Here is a 21,264-nt window from a genome sequence, read left to right as displayed (position 1 = left end):
AGGCGTCAGCCTTTTGTTCAATAATAGATTGGGGGTGTATGTGTATCTGTCCGTGGTAATAGACTATAGACTAGTTTTAGATAACAAAACCATACTCAGGTGGACGGATGATAATAAAGACTTTTTTTCATCCGTAGGCAATAACTTGTTCGATTGCAGTAAATTGGTTGTTGAGATACAAAATAAGCCCGACAAACTTTGTAATACTGACACGTAAAATACTGTTGGGACTGTTATGAACGTGAAGCTACTACTCACTACATGAATCAAACGTTGAAATAAATATGTGGTATATGTAGTATAGTATCTTTGTCATTGCCACAAACTATTTCATATTCATGTTTTGCTAACGCTAACATTTGTTATGTGCCGTGCTTGCAATTGCTGTCCTCCACAGCAAAAAATATTACCCTTTATTACTCCGTTTTGACTTAATACCAGCATGTTTCATTTGTGTTGGGTGCATTTAAATACATGTTATTGATTCATCATCGCCGTTCAAAATCATGTTGTACTTTGGTGGAGCTTTGTTATTGCTATGGAGAAACAAGTAATTTAATAAGTTAAAAAGTGCAAATACACTCATTTGTGATTTGTTGAAATTTCAAAACAATTTATAACCTATAGGATAAAATGAACATTTTAATTACAATCAAAATTTTAAAACCTCCATTAAATTTACAGGCAATATTTTAAGGCTCTATTTTTGTGACTGGCGCAAGTCCGGCTCGCCGAGCTGCGTAAATCTGACCGGGTGTTACTAATTTTGCAGACGCACGCAAGCAAGCCAGCACATAAAAAAAAAAGGTTTGTGCCGTTGTGGGTGTGAACACAGCCAACTCCTTCTCCCACTAATCAAAGCGGCTTCTTTCATTCTCTTGAAATGCAGCACACTTACATTACGCGTGGAGACATCTCTGTGCGGCAAACGAGGCAAACGATCCGTGCTTGACCGTGGCTCTTTGCTGGTGTGGCAACCGACATTAAATAGAGAATCAGCTGCTGGTGACTCAATTATATCAGCCGACCTCGTGTATTTATTCCTCCAACATTTGATCTGTGAGCTTCATCAATAATACCCTTCTTGGATCATAATCATAGAATGATAGGATAATAGCCTTAGAACATATGCTCAATAATGTTGAACTGTATGACTTAATGCTTGACTAAATTATTAACCTTTTAAAATGAAGAGAAATACTGGATAAATAAAATGTGTTGCCGCGATTAAAGAAAAGGCGAGGACACGCAAAGACAATGATTCAAGGTAACTGACCGTCAAAATGACACTGAGGAGTGCGAAGCATAAATGACATCCATACCGTGCCAACATTTTTTACGTCACTACATAACTCTGGCCGCAAAAACAAACTAGCATGATTTGTCTGTGAATGACTTGAAATGAAATATTCATGGTTTAATTGGTGAACATTTCCAATGGATACGCTGGTCTCGGTGTGACCAAACGGAGGGATCTCGTCCCATGGGTGACACCGACATGATAGCTTGAATGAGAAGATCAAAAAGCATATATATTTAAGACGACTGCCCCATTTACTGTGTGTGTTGCTATGGCAACCATGTGTGTGTGTGTGCGTGCGTGCGCGTGTGTAGTTGTGCTAATGGCGTGATCGATGGTGCAAGTGTGACACAAATGGAGTCCATGATTGCGCAGTACATCGGAAGTGATAAGAGAGACATCTGGTAAAGAAGTGTGATTGTAATGCCGAACATGTACGACACATAAAAAAGAAAAACAGCTGATGAAGGACAAAAGTAGTGTGCGCCTCTGTGCACTCTAGGCTCTGATCTTATAAACCTTGTCTGCTGCCAAAAACTGCGTTTGCACGTGTAGCTAATTTTAATTTTTGTCATCACCGTTGTTTGTAAGCCATTAAAGCGATGCCGCAAATTAAATATGCATTTATTGTAATCCGTCGTGTTTTTGCAGCGATAGGTTCTATTCTCCTCACATAGGTAAGACATGGCGGAAGATATGTCTCGGAAATAATTTACACCTGAGGGATGGTATTAAATGTCAGCTAGCAGACTGTGGAAAAGTGCTACGGATCCATTATGGAAAGTCAGAATGATACCGGGGAGCAGACAAGCAGTTTTCGGGGCCTCTGCTGTTTTGAAGGGTGTCCTTGATTTATGACTTTGATGCGAGACTTGCTAATGTCCGACTCACTCTGGCACGAGGCCGCCAGAAGCTGACACACTCCATTTTGTCAGCCGTGTCGGAGCCGAGATAAAAGAAGCGTGCTTTTTGGAAACTTACAGAAATGTTCATTTTTAGAATAAAATGGATGTGCTGTTCATGCACCGGTAGGATTCATAGTATTTCTGTCAGTACACGCTTGTGTGTGTGTGTGTGCGCGTGCACGTATGTGTGTGTGTTTCCCAGAGCGTGCCCATAGCGCCAACCTCTCCAGTTGACATTGAGAACTCTGCTGTTACCGTTTACCAGAGTAAAGCACAATTTAATGAGAGGGCATAGAAGCCGAAACACTGACATGCAAACACACATGCTCAAGTGAGTTCACACACTGACATAGCACACACACGCATGCGCACACAGCCTGTGCACAAACCCATCGTGTGTTCCCCAGCTCCTTATGTTGATTCCAATTCTTTTATTTTTAATCATTCCTCTGTCTTTTAGGTTGAGAAATATTTTATGTTTGGAGAGCGCCAAGTTATAATCACTAATTAGTCCTCCAGGCTCTCTGACTCCCTCTTCTTAGTCTCTATCTCTCCATCTCCTTCTCTCTCTCTCTCTCTCTCTCTCTCTCTCTCTCTCTCTCTCTCTCTTGCTCTTTCGCTGTGCGTGTGAGTCACACATAGCCCAATTAACACCCGGCGTCAGCTTGTATCTGTTTTGACTTTCTATTTCTCCTCCAACTTCAAACATCGTCTCTGCCCTGCTGACCCAACTGGCAACCGAAACCAAATTCAGCTGCAATGCAAAAAAAACAAAAAAACAAAAACAGTAATTACATTAATTAAATTCATAGGTGCAATTTCCTTGTCGGCATGTGTAATTAACCCACGTGCCTTAAATGCGACTGCTCACTGAAATGTGTTAATGGGGTTTCACAGATTGTTTGGATCCGTGTTTCAGCGGTTCTCACTGCAGTCCACGAGGGGCTGGGATTCACCGTTCACCAGTCCCCCCCACCCCCACCCCCTCCCTCACATTCTGCTCCTGCTCTATTTTCTCCATGTGGCGCAGACCCTCTATTTATCTTGCCTGCTTTAATTTGACACAAAATATTGTTAACTGGAGACACAGAGATATATTAAACCGTGGGAATGTGTGACTGCGAGTGTGTGGGTGTTGTGCGTGAACCTTGTGTGTACCTGCGCGTGTGTGCAACTTTGTGATTCAGGTCCCTGTTAGACTCTGAGCCCAACCACCCACCGAAACAAAAGAAATGTCCAGCAGTGTGCCGTAATGAGAAGTCAGACTATTCAGTGGCTACTATACGTTTTGTGTCCGTAATGTCCCCACATACAACCTCTGTATTATCTAAGTCCTGTGTAAATTAGATTTAATTCATGGGAGACAGATAAAACATTCAAATGTGTGCGTGACATCATTATGCTCTCATTCCGAGTACCTGCTCAGTGTGTGGGTTAGGGTACAACTTTGTCCAGATCACTTTACAACTTTAATAACTTTCTACATTCATTGGTAGGGTTAGCGTGTGATGTGATGGATAAAAGTAAATCACAGATGACCCAAAGCACAGTAAATTTAGACAAAAATGTCATTATTTCAGTATAATGTACTTTTGGTGACATTTTTGTTTGGTCAGTTCAATTGAGGCGTGTTAGCGCATGTTAGTGGTTGTCCGACTCCAAGTTAATTTTAATGGGAACGGATAAAAACCACAGCTGTTTGTTTTTATGACTACAGAGAATCTGAAAATACAAAACTGTAGTTTGTAAAGATGGACTCCATGCAAACAAAAGCATATGAAATCAATACAGTTTGTGCAGGTCAGTGTCAATTATTAAATATGAAAAATTGTTGTTGTTATTATTAGTTTACTAAGACTAATGACGAGTCCAGTGTGCACCCTTCCTCTCACCTTAAATCAGCTGGGATAGGCTCCAGATTCCCTGTGACCTTGAACATCATTTTTAAAATGAGCAGCAGGACTATTATTCAAATCTGGAGTTGAACCTCATGTGATATCATCGCCATCTCTCTCAGAATTAGAACTAAAGCAAAGCACACATGGTGCAGCTCATTGGGGATGCATGAGGCACTATTTGTCTTGGTCCAAAATACTCAATAGAGGAGAGATCAAAGACAGAAAAGCAATGAAAGATTACAGCTTACTCAGCATCCAATCAATGTTCTGATGTCATCAGTATACAGCTCACATATTTGGATGATATCTACGGCTCGCTTGGATGCTGTTTGTTGCGACATAACTCATTTCCACCCTCGTTTGTCATCCATCTATACATGCGTCAACGTGTTAGCGTTTCATTTTTTTTTACAGCGAACCGACATTGCTTTACTGTGGCGTGAGGCACATGCATGGAGCCGTCACCTTCAGTAATCTGCTGATCTCTGTATCCGCTAAAGGACAGTGAAGGACAGCTGGATATGAAAGCGAGAAAAAAAAAAAACCAACAACAACATCCTGTTTTCCAAACTAAACACACAGTAAGGTGGAGAGTATCTTCTGCTACTGTGACTAACTCGTTCTCCCAACACTATCCCAGGAATGGAGCCCATATTTAGATGGATTGTAAATATATTGTTTCCCATGTTTACTCGCAGGGTGAAATATTGTGTTTGTGTAGTGTGGCCGTTTTCAATTTTGCTGGCGATATCTGAACGCTTCCACTCAGGAGACACCCAGTATTTGTCCAGAGTGTTCTCCCATCAAATGGCCATTCTACTTGGTATCACATATTTCTTAGTCTGCCCATCTCTGTCCTCCCTCGTCCTCCCTCTTCCTCCTCCCTCATGCTGATGTATGAAATGTCTACTCCCATACCGAGGGTGTTTGTAACAGTCAGTGTAATCAAATTTCACTGATTCCTCGGGGATTAAACTGTGTGTGTGTGTGTGTGTGTGTGTGTGTGTGTGTGTGTGTGTGTGTGTGTGTGTGTGTGTGTGTGCGCGTGTGTGTGTGTGTGTGCGTGTGTGTGTGTGTGTGTGCGTGTGTGTGTGTGTGTGTGTGCACGTACGTGTGTGTGCTTGTTGGATATTAGCTGTGTACCAGGTCTGAATTGTATTCCTGCAGTGTCATTAGTCTAAGACTAGCTCAGCTGTAATAAAATATCCATCATCTTGTTCTCTAAGGAAGAAGAAGTTTCCGAATGACACCGACGGCGCATTTGCATACGAGTGGTGCATATATTTAAATTTTGACTGTATCGTATAAAGCGGTAGGTGGGTGGGAGATTGATAAACACATTTCCAAATGAGAGCATCTAATTTGTATCTTGGCCAAAATGACAGGGAAGTGATTCATTCCTGTCTTTGACGGGTAAATAGTTTGTCCACAAAATCTTTGTTTTGCTCAAAGGAAGGAGGCACTACAATTATAAAGTGGCAGGGCTGCATATCACTGCGGCCAGTTGGCAGCATCTGCGCTATATGTTGTGGATTTTGTAGCTCCAAAGTCTTAACATTGTCCAATAGGCAAGAGCGGCGTCAATATTAGTGTTAAACGGCCGCTCTCAACGTGCAAGCGGAATTCAAAAGCCACACACCATTGCAGTTCCTACGAGGCGGAAAGTTACCCCGGCAGGATATAACTGATGTCCGACTCCTTTTTAGTCTCTAAAAGTGCATTAAATTAGAGCAATTATTATCCGGCTGTGTAACAACTATGAATTTCATTTAATGGATGAAAAGAAAAGAAGCGGATTTAAGCAAACAAAGGTCGTGACGGCGATGATACAGTAAGAAGCGGGCCCACTCCTCCTGTCTGACAGCCAGAGTGTTGCTTTCTTTACACAAGCCGCCAATTCTTTATTTATATACGTGTATCTTACATCATGTTTAAAGATAGCTAGCACACTTTGACACCCACTGCATGAATCACAGTACTTTAAGAGAGGGTGATGACACCGGGCTCTACTTTGTGCAGTGCATCATCACCGTGCACGCAGCGACCGCTCTTGCAGCTGAGAGGAGTCCTTTCAGATGTGTACTTTACATTTCCAAGTATTTATGCCCTTGCATATGTTTGTAGAACATCATCATTTCTGACTGCGTATGCATTTGTCCGCAGTGGGATCATTACAACTTGTCATTCGGGGGGCCGCTTTCATCCAAACAAACATCAAACAATGCACAGATTGTGCTGACTCCTGATTTGTGGTTAAAGTCAACAAGTCGAGCAAATTAGTATTCCGGGATTAAAAAATGATGTATTTAGACAGTGATAAACATTACCGTCATAAAGTGTTATTGCTGATATAAAAGTGACAGCGATTCCACAAGCTGGAAATCATCAGAATTGGAAGTGTGAAAGGTTTATCGCGTTTTTCAGTGGAGTGAAAGGATGAGCGCGGGGGGGGCCCCCATAGTAACGCTCTATTCAGTTCAAGCACAAGGATTCGTCCTTGGCAAAGACGCACCGCGCCGAGTACGAGTCAGTCGGCAGAACTAGCTTGATAACCTGCAATGTTAGCTTTTCCTTATGATTGCTTTTACCCCTCCCGCCACGCTCGCTGCGTGCAGCCGCCCGGCTTGTTGGAAGAAGAGGAGATAAACTCGAGGTACTTGTACTGTATATCTGTATAATGGCGCTTGTCTTTCCTAGTTTGTTTTTGAGGCCTGAGGATAATTAAATATGCATAGCTTCAGCATGGGGGCGAGGCAAGTTTTTCCCCACACAACAACACACAAACGACATGAAATCTTTATTTGTCAGAGACGAGCGGCATTGATTTTTGAGCTGGCCGCCACGTGAGCTTTGGCGGTCGGTCGGTCGGTCGTACGTTTTACGCTTTCGCCCAGGTGAGCGCGCATCTATAGGAAGCCGGTCGAGCGGACAAACCCAAGGATCACAGCAGAGAGCCATCTTTCAAATGTATTCATTAAACTCCCAAATGCTCCCCTTAACGAATGTAATTAGAATATGGTAATGAGAGAGGGTTGAACCGGGGAGTGTTGTATTACGCTCAGCAGCACACAGCCAGGACGGGAGAGACAAACAGAAAGGGAAACACAGTCAAAGGGTTAGAGGAGAGAGAGGAAGCCAGAGACTGACTGACAGGGTGCCAATTTGTGTCTTGTTGTAAACAACTATTTATGCCAATGAGAGTGTGTGCCACCCTATTTTTTTTTCATTCATTCTCCCAAGCGCGCCGGATAACAATAGCGTCGGCACTGGCAACCGCCTCAGAGGGCCTCACCCTGAGATGACGCGTCTGGGGGGTTAACCTAACCGCTGGAGACCTTTTCATCCAAAGCCCTTCGCCGCAACCGCCTCCCGCTGCCAAACAGCCATCCATCATTTTTGACTTTCAAACCTACGTGTCTGACTGTGCCCGCACTCTCCTGCTTGACTTAGTGAGGAAATTTTGAGCAGTCTGACAGTCTTTATTCAAGAAGCCCCCCGGCACAGCAGGGGTCCTGGCATTGTGTTTGACACCACACACCTGTTGCCGTCTTTGATGTGTTCATCCCCCACTGCGGGGAGAGATGGGGAGGTTGTTCTCCTCAAATGCAAATACTGGATAGAAGGATGAGGAGAGAGAAGCTGCGTAAGAGAATCTTGATTGATGTTCCCCGGGTAGATTAGGGCGGCCTCTCCTGTGCGCTTAGGTCTCTGCTCAAAAAGTTGGAGCTACTTTCTGTGCAGAGAGTGAGTGCAGCAAACTTCACCGTGGGGTGATGAAAGACAAACGGGACAGTGGGACGGGCGAAAGGTAAAGAGGTCTGGACAGAAGGAGAGCCGGAGAAGGGAAGAGTGACAATGTCACCATAAAGCTGTCACTTGGGCGGACAGAAGCCACGGCGTGGATTCTTCCGAGACCTCCCGTGCGCGTACGTTGCCGAAGACCTGTGTATCCCAGCATGCATTAGTTATGACACGCTCACGGTGTTGTGTATATATTCATGTCTCTCGCGGCATGATGAATGTGATGCGCGTGACTCCCGCCAAGCGGGTGACAGGGGTGAGCCCCAGCTGAAGGTCACGTTTCATCCTCCAGTGACTGGAAAACGCTAAATGGCGAAGGTGTGCGCATGCTGCATTCCAAAGCGTGTCAACACAGGCAACCTTTGACCTTATCTGCTTTATGATGGCCATTTATTATCACGTGGCGTCAATGCAAATGTAGAGTGTGGATTTGGGTTTGATTTTCAAATTTCCAATCATATCAAAAGATAATGCATACGTCAGATTGTATCTTTTGAGCCCCGTTGTGGCCACTTTTGTTTATTGAGTTGCAATCGTAGCGTGTGGGTTAGAAGCGTTCATTCTAGGATCTAACACTTGGAAATGCTGCTTTGGATTACATCATTCATTACATTTTGAACCAGGGACCAATTTCATGTTGTATTCTTAGTTTCCAAAAGAAACATTTAATGGCTTACTGCACAACAAAGAAGCAAATTAATGATGCAATTTTGATTTTAAGAAGTGGAGATACCCGCTGCTGACCATGGAGAAAAATTAAATTTTAATTTAAGAAGAGGAAACTCTCGCTGCTGGCTATAGAAAGACTTTACCATTACTACTGTAAGAAAATGGGTGATAATATATAGGATGTTAATTTTCCAGGTTGGTTCACAGCCTGCCTTGTGCAAACAAATTCAAATTAACCTTTTTTTTTTATTCACGACAAGAACTAATAAATATATGCAGTAAAAGAAGCAAAAACAAATTAAAAGTACATCTTCAAAATGAATGATGCGGAAAAAAAAAAAAACAGCTACAAACAAGCTGAAAGAAGAAAAATCAAAATGAGGCCTGGGGGTTAACACGCAGACAGTTTGTCCGCTTGTGTATACGAGTGCATGACTATGCACGCGTACACGCGTGTGTGTGTGTGTGTGTGTGTGTGTGTGTGTGTGTGTGTGTGTGTGTGTGTGTGTGTGTGTGTGTGTGCGTGCATGCTGCCCGGTGCCTGATTAGGTGTTTATATGATAAACACAAGGAAAGCTTGAGAGGAATTCTGATCAGGGGCTTTGCAACAGTTGTTATGGAAACAGCATTAAGCAGCTGTATTAGCCAGTGGAGGTAATATAGAGGCTGTTGAAACTAACAAACAGTGGCGAGGACGGCAGTTTGGGAATATAATACAAACTACACATTATTGCTCTGGTGTACAATAGCCTTGATGAAATTTTAATTGTGCGGCGAGAACAGAACAAAATGATCCATGTCGTAATTCAATGTCTGCCTATCTTTCTGTTTAAGAGCTTCACATATTAATTAACCAGGCCAGAGGAATAGAGTGCAAACAAGACATTATTGGGCTGGTTTACAACCAACATAGAATCATTAACGTCAGCGGGAAGTGGAACATAACTTGGACTGTTTAGTTCTAGGTCTTATAACGCAGTCCTGAGTTGTGAGCTTTTAGGGGGAAAAAAAGCCGGTGCCATTGGTGAGTTTCAAGGTCGCATGAGAATTAGTACGTGAGTGGTTCTAAAAAAGTCCCTCAATATCTAGGGTTTCGGAAATAACAAGAAATACCAGAATAAAAATGTTTATTTTTCATACCACTATCAATCATTTACTTCTTTTCTTTTTTCTTTTCGGAAGGGGAACTGAGACAATGTGTGCACGTCCTCTTCAGATAAAGCTGGTCTCATCAGGCAAATGAAAAATGTTACCACAAAAAAAAGAAAAAAGAAAAGAAAACCAGCCAAGAATGATTTTCCTGACATTTGTGCTTTTCCTGACAATGCTTGTCCAGCATCATATTGTATTGTGAAGACATCACTGGATAAGGGTACAAAGAATTCCCCAGGCACTGAATATACCATGAAACACTGAGGACGGTCATTTTCGATAAGAGAAAATTTAGCACAACAGTGACATTACCAAGAAGTGGACATGCCTCTGAAAAATGTAGGAAGAAAAACAAAATAGTTTGGAAGGCTGCCAAGAGGCTGACAGCAACACTGAAGGAACTGCAGGGATTTCTGGCAAGTATTGGCTGTTTTGTACATGCGACAGTAATCCCCTGTCTTCTTTATTTGGCTGATTTTCAATGGATTATCGATCATATATCGTCGATCCGTCTGTCAATCTGTGTTTTTGCATATCAAAGCAGAGAGTGAAATCTGCAGATCAGCAAATTGCTGAACAAGTCTGAATTGGAATTTTTTTGGGGGGGGGGGGGGGGGTACTACGCCAATCCCTGTCAGATATTTTCAAAGTTTATCTGCAAGTGCTCAGCAGTGGTGGTGGTGTTGAGTACAAATACCAGCAACATCAGCAAACCTCCACGGGCTAATGCTAATGCAGTTCTTTGCTCTATATGTGTAAACAAGACAAAGGCAAAAATGGACTCTGGGTGTACTTAAAAGCAAACCTCAAGGTGCTGCCTCCCATCTCCATAAAATAAACACTTCAATGCCAAATAATGTGTGTGGCGAGAAGGAGCGTCAGCCTCCGTTTGAGGTGCTGCTATGGAATGGATGTGACAGTTCCAGTTTACAGACAACTCTGTTTTCCCCTGATATCTGCCAGGGTGATGCTCGTCATTAGACTTCAAAACACACACACACACGCTCACACAAGACACTCGCCTGTGGCCAGACCCTTAAACGGAATCCCCCGCGGGAACGCTGCCGCATAAGTCTGTTGCAGTGTAGGCGACCAACCAAGCCGCCCCCTCGTTCCTCCCGGGGAAATATGCTCCGGGCCCGGGTGTGTGTGGAGGTTGCGTGTGTGTCTTTTGCATGCGTGCAAATGCAAGGACTTTTTTTGTACATGCCATCCATTTCTTGGAGGGAGATGGCCTCTTCGAGACCTGAGTGGGTGGCTGATTTCCCCACTTGCATCGCTCGCAGTCTGGCTTCCCACTCATGATCCCAACTTTGTTAGCTCCAGTATTGCTTAAGTAGCTCTCTCGACCAGTCTCTCCCAGTCAATCTCCTAGCGACACATCAAAATTCGGCGGGGCGGGGCGGGGCGAGGTAGCATGTGCCGGGCCTGCTGGAATGCATTATTGTGTAGATTGACATAGACATGCAGAATAACTAGGTTTATAGAGTAGATCCCCGGAGAAAGATCCTCTCTGTCCCTGAGTCTGGCACAGGCAACACACACACTTCCTGAGTATTCCTGACGGGTCAGTGTGTCGCTAGGCACGCTCACCGCGTTCTTTCACTGGCTGTCTGTCGGGACAATAACGGTGACTTCCGGAGGATCGACCTTCAAGTCTCACTTGTGTCACTCTGGGCGTGGAGCTTGTGTGTGTGTCTGTGTGTGTGTTTGCGCGGTGAAGGAGAGCAGCGTTTGTGTATGCGTGCGTGTGCGTGTGTGTGTGTGTGTGTGTGCATGTGTGGGGCTGGCATTTCAGCTGACTCCTCTGTTTCGGGCTTTTTAATGGCTCTTATGGGGCGGGCCTTTAATTGCAAGTCTCTCTCCCTCCTTCGTAATCCTCCCATCCTTCTGTCTCTCCCAGCCAGCCCCTTGTCTCCGCTCTTCCCACCTCTCTCCTCCCGCCGGCTGACAGTCACTCGGGGAGCCCCCAGCGCCTGGCCGGAGCTGTGGAGGCCGTATAGCATATTGACTTGCTGCAGAGTGGCTTGGGAGGAGGAGAGGTGGCTGCTTGTCACCACTAATGAATAGATGCATAAATGAATGAGCTGCTCTTTGTATGCCAGTGTGTGCATGCCTTGCAAAGGGTGAAAATGTGAACGGGAGCGTTGGGATGCGCCTTTTCAACCTAGACTCGACCCTGTGTAATTTTCTCTTACTCGGACAGACAGACATTAACAGTTGGCAGATTGATGGTAATAATAATTAACGGTGTGATGGCAGCCTGGCCCTCATACATGCACACACATGCATGGGTTGAGGCAGGGGGGTTGGGACATGGGAATAGAATGGAGGATTCTAAAAACAATACAGTTAAGTGGCAGCACGCTCCACCTGACCCCCACCCCCCCTCCATCTCATCTGGTCAGCTTGGAGCTGGAGTGCTCTCGTGCCAAACAGGGACAAATAACAGCAAAACGCACGCATGCACTCACGCAAGTACAAGGGAAAGTGGAAGAGGAGGTCTGGAGGAAAGATAGATGATCTGAGGGGGCAGATGAAGAAGGGCTGAATTGTTGATGTCTTCTTCACTATTGCTTTGCGCCACATTTCAAACACTGATTGCCTTAAGAGGACAATTTACATTTCATAGGCCTGCACAACAAGTGTGTGTGAGAAGGAATTCACGGACAGGGAAAGAGACAATAGCGTTTAAAGGAGGAGAGACTTTCCTCTGTGAAGGGAAAAGGCATTGTTATTTCTCTGTGTGAGCCTTTTTTTTTTTCCTTACTCTCGCTAAAATACACCTGTATGACTGCTTTATTTTTCCTTACTGGGCTTTACCCCTGGAAAAAGAAACAGCACGAATAGGACGGCCGAGGAGATGAAAGGAGAGCCGGAGGAATTAGGAATCAAGTTATGAGCGGACTTTATCTGGCGCAAAGCTGCCAAACTGCAAAGAACAAGGAAACTTTTCCTATTAACGCACTCACTCAGCTATTGTGTACGTGTGTGTACGTGTTGTTGGCCTTTCCTCACCAGTGGAGGCAGGCATCAGTGAGTCTGCTGCTGTGATTGGTTGCTAACCCTGAGGGTTTGTGCTCAATGTCTGTCTCCTGACTGGCTGCTCTGTGACCAATCAAGCGCCTCGACTTCACCGTAGCAATCCGATATAATCCGACGCACACACACACACACATGCACACCCTCTGTGGGCATCAGCAGGTCATCTGGAAATACCTGTTATGGTTTATCTCCCTGTGACACACACACACACTCACACACACAAAATATATACAGTAACCTTTCTGTCTTGCCTTTGTCTCACCAGGAGATTGCTGCGTATCTCATCACTTTCGAGAAACATGATGAGTGGCTGACGACATCGCCAAAGACCAGGTGAGGATAGAGAAGACAGTCTCCCCACACACACAGACACGCACACATGCACACGAAGGGTGACTCTGTCAGCGGGTGACTCATGTTGTTTTAATCCCTATGACTGAGTGACTGTTTGATTAAAACACTGCAAGTGTGTGTTTCTCCAAAGAGTCCTTCTGATGGGCTGCTCTACATGTACAGAAGGCTCTCGTACACGGTCGGACTGCAAAGCACCTAGTCAGCTGGAAATGGAGTATTAATGAATGTAAATGTATTAGGCTAACTGATGTATAATTCAGACATAAGGGGGAATGAGGGGTTCAAGGGATGCACGTGTGTGTGGGGGTGTGTGTGTTGTGTGCGTGCGTGTCTGCGTTCACGCACGCGAATGCGCGTGTGTGCGCGTGCGTGCGTCTGCGTTCATGCATGTGAATTTACATGCAAGAACTAAATATTCATCGTTCCCACTGAACCCTGCTTCGCTCATTTCCTCGAGTAAGGCGACGGGAAAAAAGAGCATCTGAATAAGGATTCACCAGGTTGATGTTTCCTTAAGATGACAATTTAGATAAGTCCTAAAAATGACAACATGGTGGATGAGTATGATTGTGAGCATCCAAGCTTAAATGCTTTTGCTACTTCCCACCACTGGTCTCTATCTATGACATTAAAACATAGCAAGGGCATGATGGGAGAGAAGAAAAAGTCGCGAAAAAGTCAAGTAAGTGCAGCGGTCACCTCCTGGCCGCGTTTGTGATTACTGATGCCGCTGAGCGCCTGAGGTGATACCTCTGTGCTCCCATTGTGCAAGCTGAAGGACTCTTCTCAGGAGCAGCCTGAGGCCAGCAGCACAGTTTATGTTGCGGATGGATTTCTCATTGATTGCTTGTGCTGCCGTATCGCCTCGGCTTCCCAGCAGCCACAGCAGCAGCAGCAGTCGTATTGCTGTTATTGAGCAGCAGTTAGATATAATCCCATTTATACATGACATCAGGCACGATTAGAACAGATTACACGTAATCCCATCAGATGGAAAAGGAGCTCAGCAAAAGGAGACGGTGACATTTTTGTGCCCGCGCCGCTCTGCGTGTGTTTGTATCCGCATTGCCGCCGCCGCCGCTAAGACAACAATCAACGACCTTCATTTGTCCTCTCGCTGGAATCCCAGTTTAGAGTAACGACTGTTGCCCCCGTCTCGCTCGTCTCTCGTCTTCTCGCCTCCTTCTCTCCTCCCTTTACCGGACACACTCAATAGCCCACTCTGTCTCTTTATCTTTGCCTTCTCTTTTTCCGCTCTTCTCCCCTTGCCTTCTCTGTTTTCGCTCTGCTACACCGTGGAACGGTGGAAAAGCTTTTTATATCCCACACATCACAGGCCAGTTACAATCAATAGCATTTATGTCTGCTTGAATCGGAGGCTTTTCAAGGAGCACGGGCACCATCCTCACACACGCACGCACGCACGCACGCCAACGTGAAACGCACACACATCTGATCTCATCCATCGTCTCCATAACATAATTAGAATCAGCAGCCCTCAGATGACTCACACGGCAAGAGACAGACTAAACTCATCTTTGATAGGAAGGTGGGGGTCTCCGCTCGCCTTCCAAGCTGGCAGGCTCCCCCCCCCGCACCACCACCACCACCCCTAAAAACAGAACAGATTTGCGGTGTCAAAGAAAATCAGTTCAAAGCAAATTCAATTTCACTACACACTGTGCGCAGCGTAAATTGCAATCATCCCAGTCCATATGTGCCCACGTCAAACTGGAGGCGAGAGCGGCGTAGTGAAGGCAATGCATGAGACCAGAAGATGAGAATGAAAGGAAGGCCATGAGAACGGAGGGACGCAGTCAAGACAAAATAAAGAGATGGTCTGATAAGAGGGATAAAGACTGTGTGTGTTTGTGCACGCGCACTTGTGAGTATCTGTTAGTTTATTGATTGTCTCTGTTGTCATGAGATAAGGCAAAGATGCATTTTCCACAACAACGACATCCCCCCACCCCCCCAACACACATGCAGTGAACACATACACTTGTCCTTAACGTTATAGAAGAATGATTGATCGCCGGGCAGCAGATTTGACATTGAGCGCCGAGAACACATGCTTGTAGGTCCCGCCATCTGTGACATTGCTATTGCGGCTCTGTCTTCTCACGCATATGCTCACCTGGCCTCCGTGCGTGTGCGTAGGCGTGTACGTTAAAGGACATTCGAGCACTTGACTGGAAAAACTCATTTCAAATTCCGTTTGTTTGACAACCATGGTGTTTGATGGGGTTGGGGTTAAGCAGTAAGATGAAGAATTAAGATTCGAATAGAAGTGATGGCTTGATTTCTAGGACGTGATCAGTCAGGGTCCCGATTGTGTCACTACCGTGTTCTCTGTGATGGGCCATCAATCTAAATTCGAATATGAATATTGCATTAAGTTGTATGAATTAATTCCCAAAAGTCTCATTTCCTCACTCCATTAGCATTTCTCTTGGCTGCTCTGCTTCCAGTATGCACATATGGAGGGTAGATTTTTTTCAGATTTCAGTTGTGTGTATGTGGCACTAACCAATAATGCTCCAAATAATGTACGTGGCGCAGTTGTGTGCTGTGCTTTTTTTTTAAACATATATTATATATATGAAGTTATTATTATTATTATTATATATTATTAGTTGGGTTTTGTTAGTCAATGATATAACAATGGTCATGACACATGAAATTCTAGGTGCTCAGTGGAAAAAAATGGCGTGTACTCAATTTTGGGTCGTACAAACTACAATCTTCTGGATTCAGATGCATTTTGTTAAGTAGACTACACATCTAGTACTTCAAAATGTATCTGGATCAATAATATTTTATTTTGTGCAACCATTTGACAAAATAGAAGAGAGTAATTTTAACTTTTTTTTTTCATTTCAGGACCCGCCACTGCATACTGTAACTCATATATGACGTATCTTCTTATTAGTCATAGTGGCGATGGCAAGCCTAGCCACTTGCACACTGCATTCATTGTGAAGTGGCAAAGGCATAACTTGTGCCTTCCAGACAGAACATGCAGAAGCCTGACACTGCGCGTTTGTACAACTGATGCGATTACCCCATTAAAATAATGAAATGCATGGCGAGGTCAGTGGAACGGAGGCAATTGCTTTCAACACAATGGGATGAGGACAGTGAGGCTGATGTGAAACGCGCTGGTGGTTGTTCCACCACTTGATGCTGCACCTTTGATTAGGCTCTATTTGTCTTTTCAAGCATGTCCGTACAGTATTGTTTGATTGTCATTGTAAACATCAAAACACATTAATCAGTCCATTAGTTGTCAAAAATATTTATATCTTAAAATATGAAGCAAATTCACACCAACTGATGTCATTTTCTGACTCAGCACACTAAATTACCCAGAAAACAAAATAAAATAAATGAATAAATATTGTTGGCCAGCGTAATCAGTCCACTTTCATGGAAGACTGCCGACATTTAAGACATTTACTGATGAGAAGATGAGATTGTGAGCATTAGGACGATTTTGAATTAAATTACAAAAGGGTATCCAAATGATTTATCGATTATCAAAAATAATCATTTATAATTTGACAATAGATTCACTGCTAATCGATTAATCATTGCACCTTGAATCGTATGTATCGAGCCTGTACTCAGACGCTAATGCTTGTGCTGTGTTAATGGATGGACCTACTTAAATATACACGTCTGTGTGTGTGTGCGTGTGCGTGTGTGTGTGTGTGTGCATGCGTGCGTGCGTGTGTGTGTGTTGAATTTGGGAGTTTAACCTTGACATTCTTTGCCAATAACACTGGGAAATTTCCATCTCACTGAGCAATGAAACGCTGACATTATCAATGACATCACCACGTTACACAATATTTATTCTCCCGTGTCATACTAATTCTCACGGCGCGCGCTTCGTTGACACATTTTACTCTTCCCTCCTAACAGGCCTCAAAATGGCTCCATGATCCTTTACAACCGCAAGAAGGTCAAGTACAGGAAAGATGGCTACTGCTGGAAGAAAAGGAAAGATGGGAAGACCACCCGGGAGGATCACATGAAGCTCAAAGTCCAGGGTGTGGAGGTGAGAGGCTGCCGTGAAGAAGAAACAAGTCTGTGATCTCTTTTTGTGCTGAGTTGTGCTTCGCTGCCAATCCAATCCATAATGTTAGTCACTCCTTCACTCCTTGTAGACACATGCGTGGAACGCAAGGGCACACACAAACACACACACACATGCTGGAGCTACAGGGCTAAGAGCGATATACCTGTGTACGTGCGCCTAAGTGTGTTTGTGTGAGAGCTGTCACTCCTCTGCGCTCTCCCTGCTCCTGCTCCTGCTCCTGTCCCTGTCTCCCTTCCCCTGGCTCTCTCTTTTCTGAAGGATAAGAGTGTGTTTGGCCAGCAGCCAGGAATGATGTCAATGCCTTCTTCAGCAGAACAGAGAGGGGTATCGATCCAGTCTCAAGGCAGCGTCTGTGCGTGCCTGTGTGTGTGCGCGTGTGTTTGAGTCACATCGGCCAGCTCCGAAATTGATTATTCAGCAGGAATGTACCAAGAGGTGAGAGCAGCGAGCGTGCATGTGTCAGGAAGAGAAAGACGGAGGGAGACTGGAAAGCAAAGACGCGACGGCGAGGCGGCGCTCGTGGAAGGCTCACTAGTTGTGCATAAATGAAAAGCAGACATAGGCAAAGGGAATAATTGAGATCAACTCTTCCCATCTGCACCTCTATTATTTACAACCCCACACTCGCACTGACAATCATCTGACATGCATTTTTCTGCTGCCGTGCACAAACACACACAGACACACACACACATCCAAAGGCAAGTGTTTCTCTCCCCGGTAGTTGCTCAGTAATTGTTTGTGTCACCTCTTCCCGGGACCCCCTCAAGCAAGAAAGCATTGTGTCGTGCAGGGGGCAGGAATGGCGGAGCGGCGGTGGGAGAGGAGGAGGACAGTGAGAGACAGGAAAAACACAACCCCTGGATTGAGAGCCTCCTCATATCCGATGGAAATATATGGAAATGCACTCTGCCTTTGGCCAAACACACTTTGGATAGCTTGCGGGCTTTTTCTCTGAAGAGGCAAAATGGCAAGAAAATGAGAGTGCGAATGAGACAGCAAACAGAAGCGACTTTTCGTGTTGCTATTATGCTATATCCTGCATGTCAAGTATTCGACGCCGCTGTCTGTACAATTGTGTCTTAACGATGTGATGACCTTGATAGGAGACCGTTTCGACCTTCCGCAGGGAAATCCCGCAGGAGCCAGAGCAGGTTCAGCCTATTGATCGATATTCATACCCCGGTGCCAATTATTGATATTTTACAAGTCGACAACATCTAACCAAGGACCTTTTTCGAAAATACGTACATCGGCATGTTTAGCTCCTAAATGAATACGACCTGAGTGGCTATAACCTGAGTTCTCCTTTGCTGTTCTCTCCTTTGCTGTCCTCACCTCATCCTCTCCTTGTGTCCCGCTCCCCCCACCCCCACCCCCCACCGAAATCCCCTCTCCTCTCTCTAGTGTCTGTATGGCTGCTACGTCCACTCCTCCATCATCCCCACCTTCCACCGTAGATGCTATTGGCTGCTGCAGGTAAGCCACCCGCCCCCTTTCCCAGCTTCTCAACATTCAATCAAGACGACTGTATAACAGGGAAGGATAAATTCTATAGAGCCATCGTGACAAGTTGAAGCTGTTTACGGCCACGTCGCTCCGGCTCGACATGGATTTCTTCTTCAAGCATGTTATGTTAATTCACAACTCTACACAGGGCTAAACTACCAGAAACTGGATAGTATATTGTTAATTTTACGCACCACATGTTTAATCTCTTAAATTGTCCATTACATTTTCAAAACAGCACACTAACCTCCAACATAAAGCATTGATAAACATCCTCCTCTTCAAAATTTAATGAGGCAGACTGTACTAAAAAGTCGGGTGATAATAAAAGTGGACGCCATTGCTGGGTTTATCGTTCCACTCAGGATATATCTGGTGAACACGCTTTGCTGAGGAAACTTTTTTTCCCCGCCTGAACTTTTCACGCTATTCCTCACTTGCGCAACCTATCAAGGTCTTAAGGCACTTCTCTCTCCATGTGGTCCTCCCCAGGAAAACACCCTGGAGCGCCGTACAACATGCACACACACACATTTCACACATATAGATTTTTTAAGCTCACCCCCGCCCCCTCCGGCTCATGTGAAAAAAAACACACACACACATCCCGCCCTTGATTGGCCATGCAAGAGCGGGTAACCAGAACTTCATCATCTCCAGACCTACATGTTGAATCTTAAACATTCCCTTCATTTCCAAGAAAATATTGGATGCCCAGCGATATTCATTTAAAATATGGAAATCTAATCCATATTCATGCATTCCTTGCCAATAGGTCTTGCATAATTTGTCACATGAATTTTACAAGGACGTTCTCGCCACATGGTGTAAATTGAATTTGCCCCCTATCAAATATATTTTATTTTTCAACGCACTTGACTCCCTTGTGACTCTCAGAGTTGAGAATTTGGCAGGGGAACTTCTGCTTCCTCCCTCAGTAATGTGCCATTTTCTGCTCTTTGCACATATATCACATCACATCAGTGAATATGATCATAAATGAGCCTGTCTGTTCTGTTGCATTGCACAGTGTGGTGCTGCAGCAGCCCACTGTGCCATTTTCTTGTTCCACCTCAGCACGCCCTCCCCCTCACCTGAGTCTGTCTACTGAATCTTTTATCAAGAGGAGCCTCTCTCTCTCTCCTTCTCTCTCTCTCTGCTGTCCAGCCACATACACACTTGTTGAATCATTCATGGGATATCAATTCCATAGGTCTGCCGGTGGGCTACAGTACGGCGTGCTGACCTGTTCATTCGTTAATTCACTCTCTAAATCGCACGCACACCAACACACGTGCGGACGTTTCTGCTGGCCCTGCAATGCAAGCGAGAGCAGTGACTGGGCTTGAGCTGTTAAATGTTTTATAGGCAGGTGAGAGAATCTTGTCTGACACGCTATATCCGACCTCCTTCCTGACCTCCGCATACTCCTCTGCTTTCCGTGTCCTTTCCTTCTCCTTCTGCAAATACACTGCATCAATGTACTCTCTTGTTGATAGAGACAGATGAGCAAACATAAAGGCCATGTTTTACCAACGGAGACGTGTCTTGCTGTCTTATAGAACCCGGACATCGTGCTGGTGCACTATCTGAACGTTCCGGCGGTGGACGATAGCGGGAAGCCATGCGGCCCCGTTCTCTGCTCTATCAACACGGACAGGAAGGAGTGGGCCAAGTGGAGCAAGGAGGAGCTCATCGGACAACTCAAACCTATGTGTGAGTTATCGTTTCCAGCCCCTTTGCCGCTCACTGGCCCAGCCCGCAGAATCATACTGTGTCAGCGACCAAAGCGGTTATTGTGATTAGAATAAAAAAAACAACAATCATACGCAAACTTCACGACTTCAAAAACACTGCTGGCTCGGCTTTCCCAAATCCACTTGAGATAAGAGGCGACTGCAGAACTTGTGATGTAGAGACTACTATAAAGAACCGGCTGTGCAATTTCAGCTGTTCTTTTTATGTTTTTGTTTTTAGGGGATAATTCTAAAAGTCAGTGCCATGCTGCCACCTACAGGCAATTACGCATTGCACCAAAGAACCAATAAAAAGGGGTGGTTGGATAGAGGGGCCCAGGCTGGAGGTGCCCAAAATATCTAGCATGTATTATTCATAAGTCAGCACCAGAGAGGGAGAAGATAACTTCAGTACACACATACACACACACACACACGCGGAAAATTACCTAATCTCTCATCTTTTGATCTGGTTTTGAAGGACGAATAAGGACGGCTGCCCAGAACAAAAGTGGCTTGTTGACTTAAGTAGTACTCATATCTCTTGCCAGTGAATCACATCTATCCCTCCATTGGCTTCATGAACAAATTCAGGATTACAATATTTTTTGTATCTTGTTTGAATGTAAATGTTTTACAAATCTGCTCATGCATTTTGCATGAGCGTCACGGAGAGATTTGGATCACTGACCGTGAGCCGCACGACAGATGAGTACCGTCACTTTACATTACAGTCACTGGAGGGCGCCGACGTGCACTTGAAATAATGCGATCGAGTGAAATTAAACGC

General features: G+C 44.8%; 1 protein-coding gene across 1 annotated transcript in view; it reads left to right on the top strand.

The window, feature by feature from the left end:
* LOC119123561 (calmodulin-binding transcription activator 1-like) overlaps nucleotides 1–21,264 on the top strand; it is a 50,309-nt gene that overhangs the window by 14,018 nt on the left and 15,027 nt on the right. The window contains exons 4-7 of the mRNA XM_037252754.1: nucleotides 13,036–13,103; nucleotides 17,052–17,187; nucleotides 18,637–18,708; nucleotides 20,301–20,454. Coding sequence (XP_037108649.1) covers nucleotides 13,036–13,103; nucleotides 17,052–17,187; nucleotides 18,637–18,708; nucleotides 20,301–20,454 — 430 coding nt within the window. The remainder of the gene's footprint in view (nucleotides 1–13,035; nucleotides 13,104–17,051; nucleotides 17,188–18,636; nucleotides 18,709–20,300; nucleotides 20,455–21,264) is intronic.

Source organism: Syngnathus acus, chromosome 5 (assembly GCF_901709675.1).
Source record: "Syngnathus acus chromosome 5, fSynAcu1.2, whole genome shotgun sequence".
NCBI lineage: Eukaryota > Metazoa > Chordata > Actinopteri > Syngnathiformes > Syngnathidae > Syngnathus > Syngnathus acus.
This window is presented reverse-complemented; position numbering and strand designations above follow the sequence as displayed.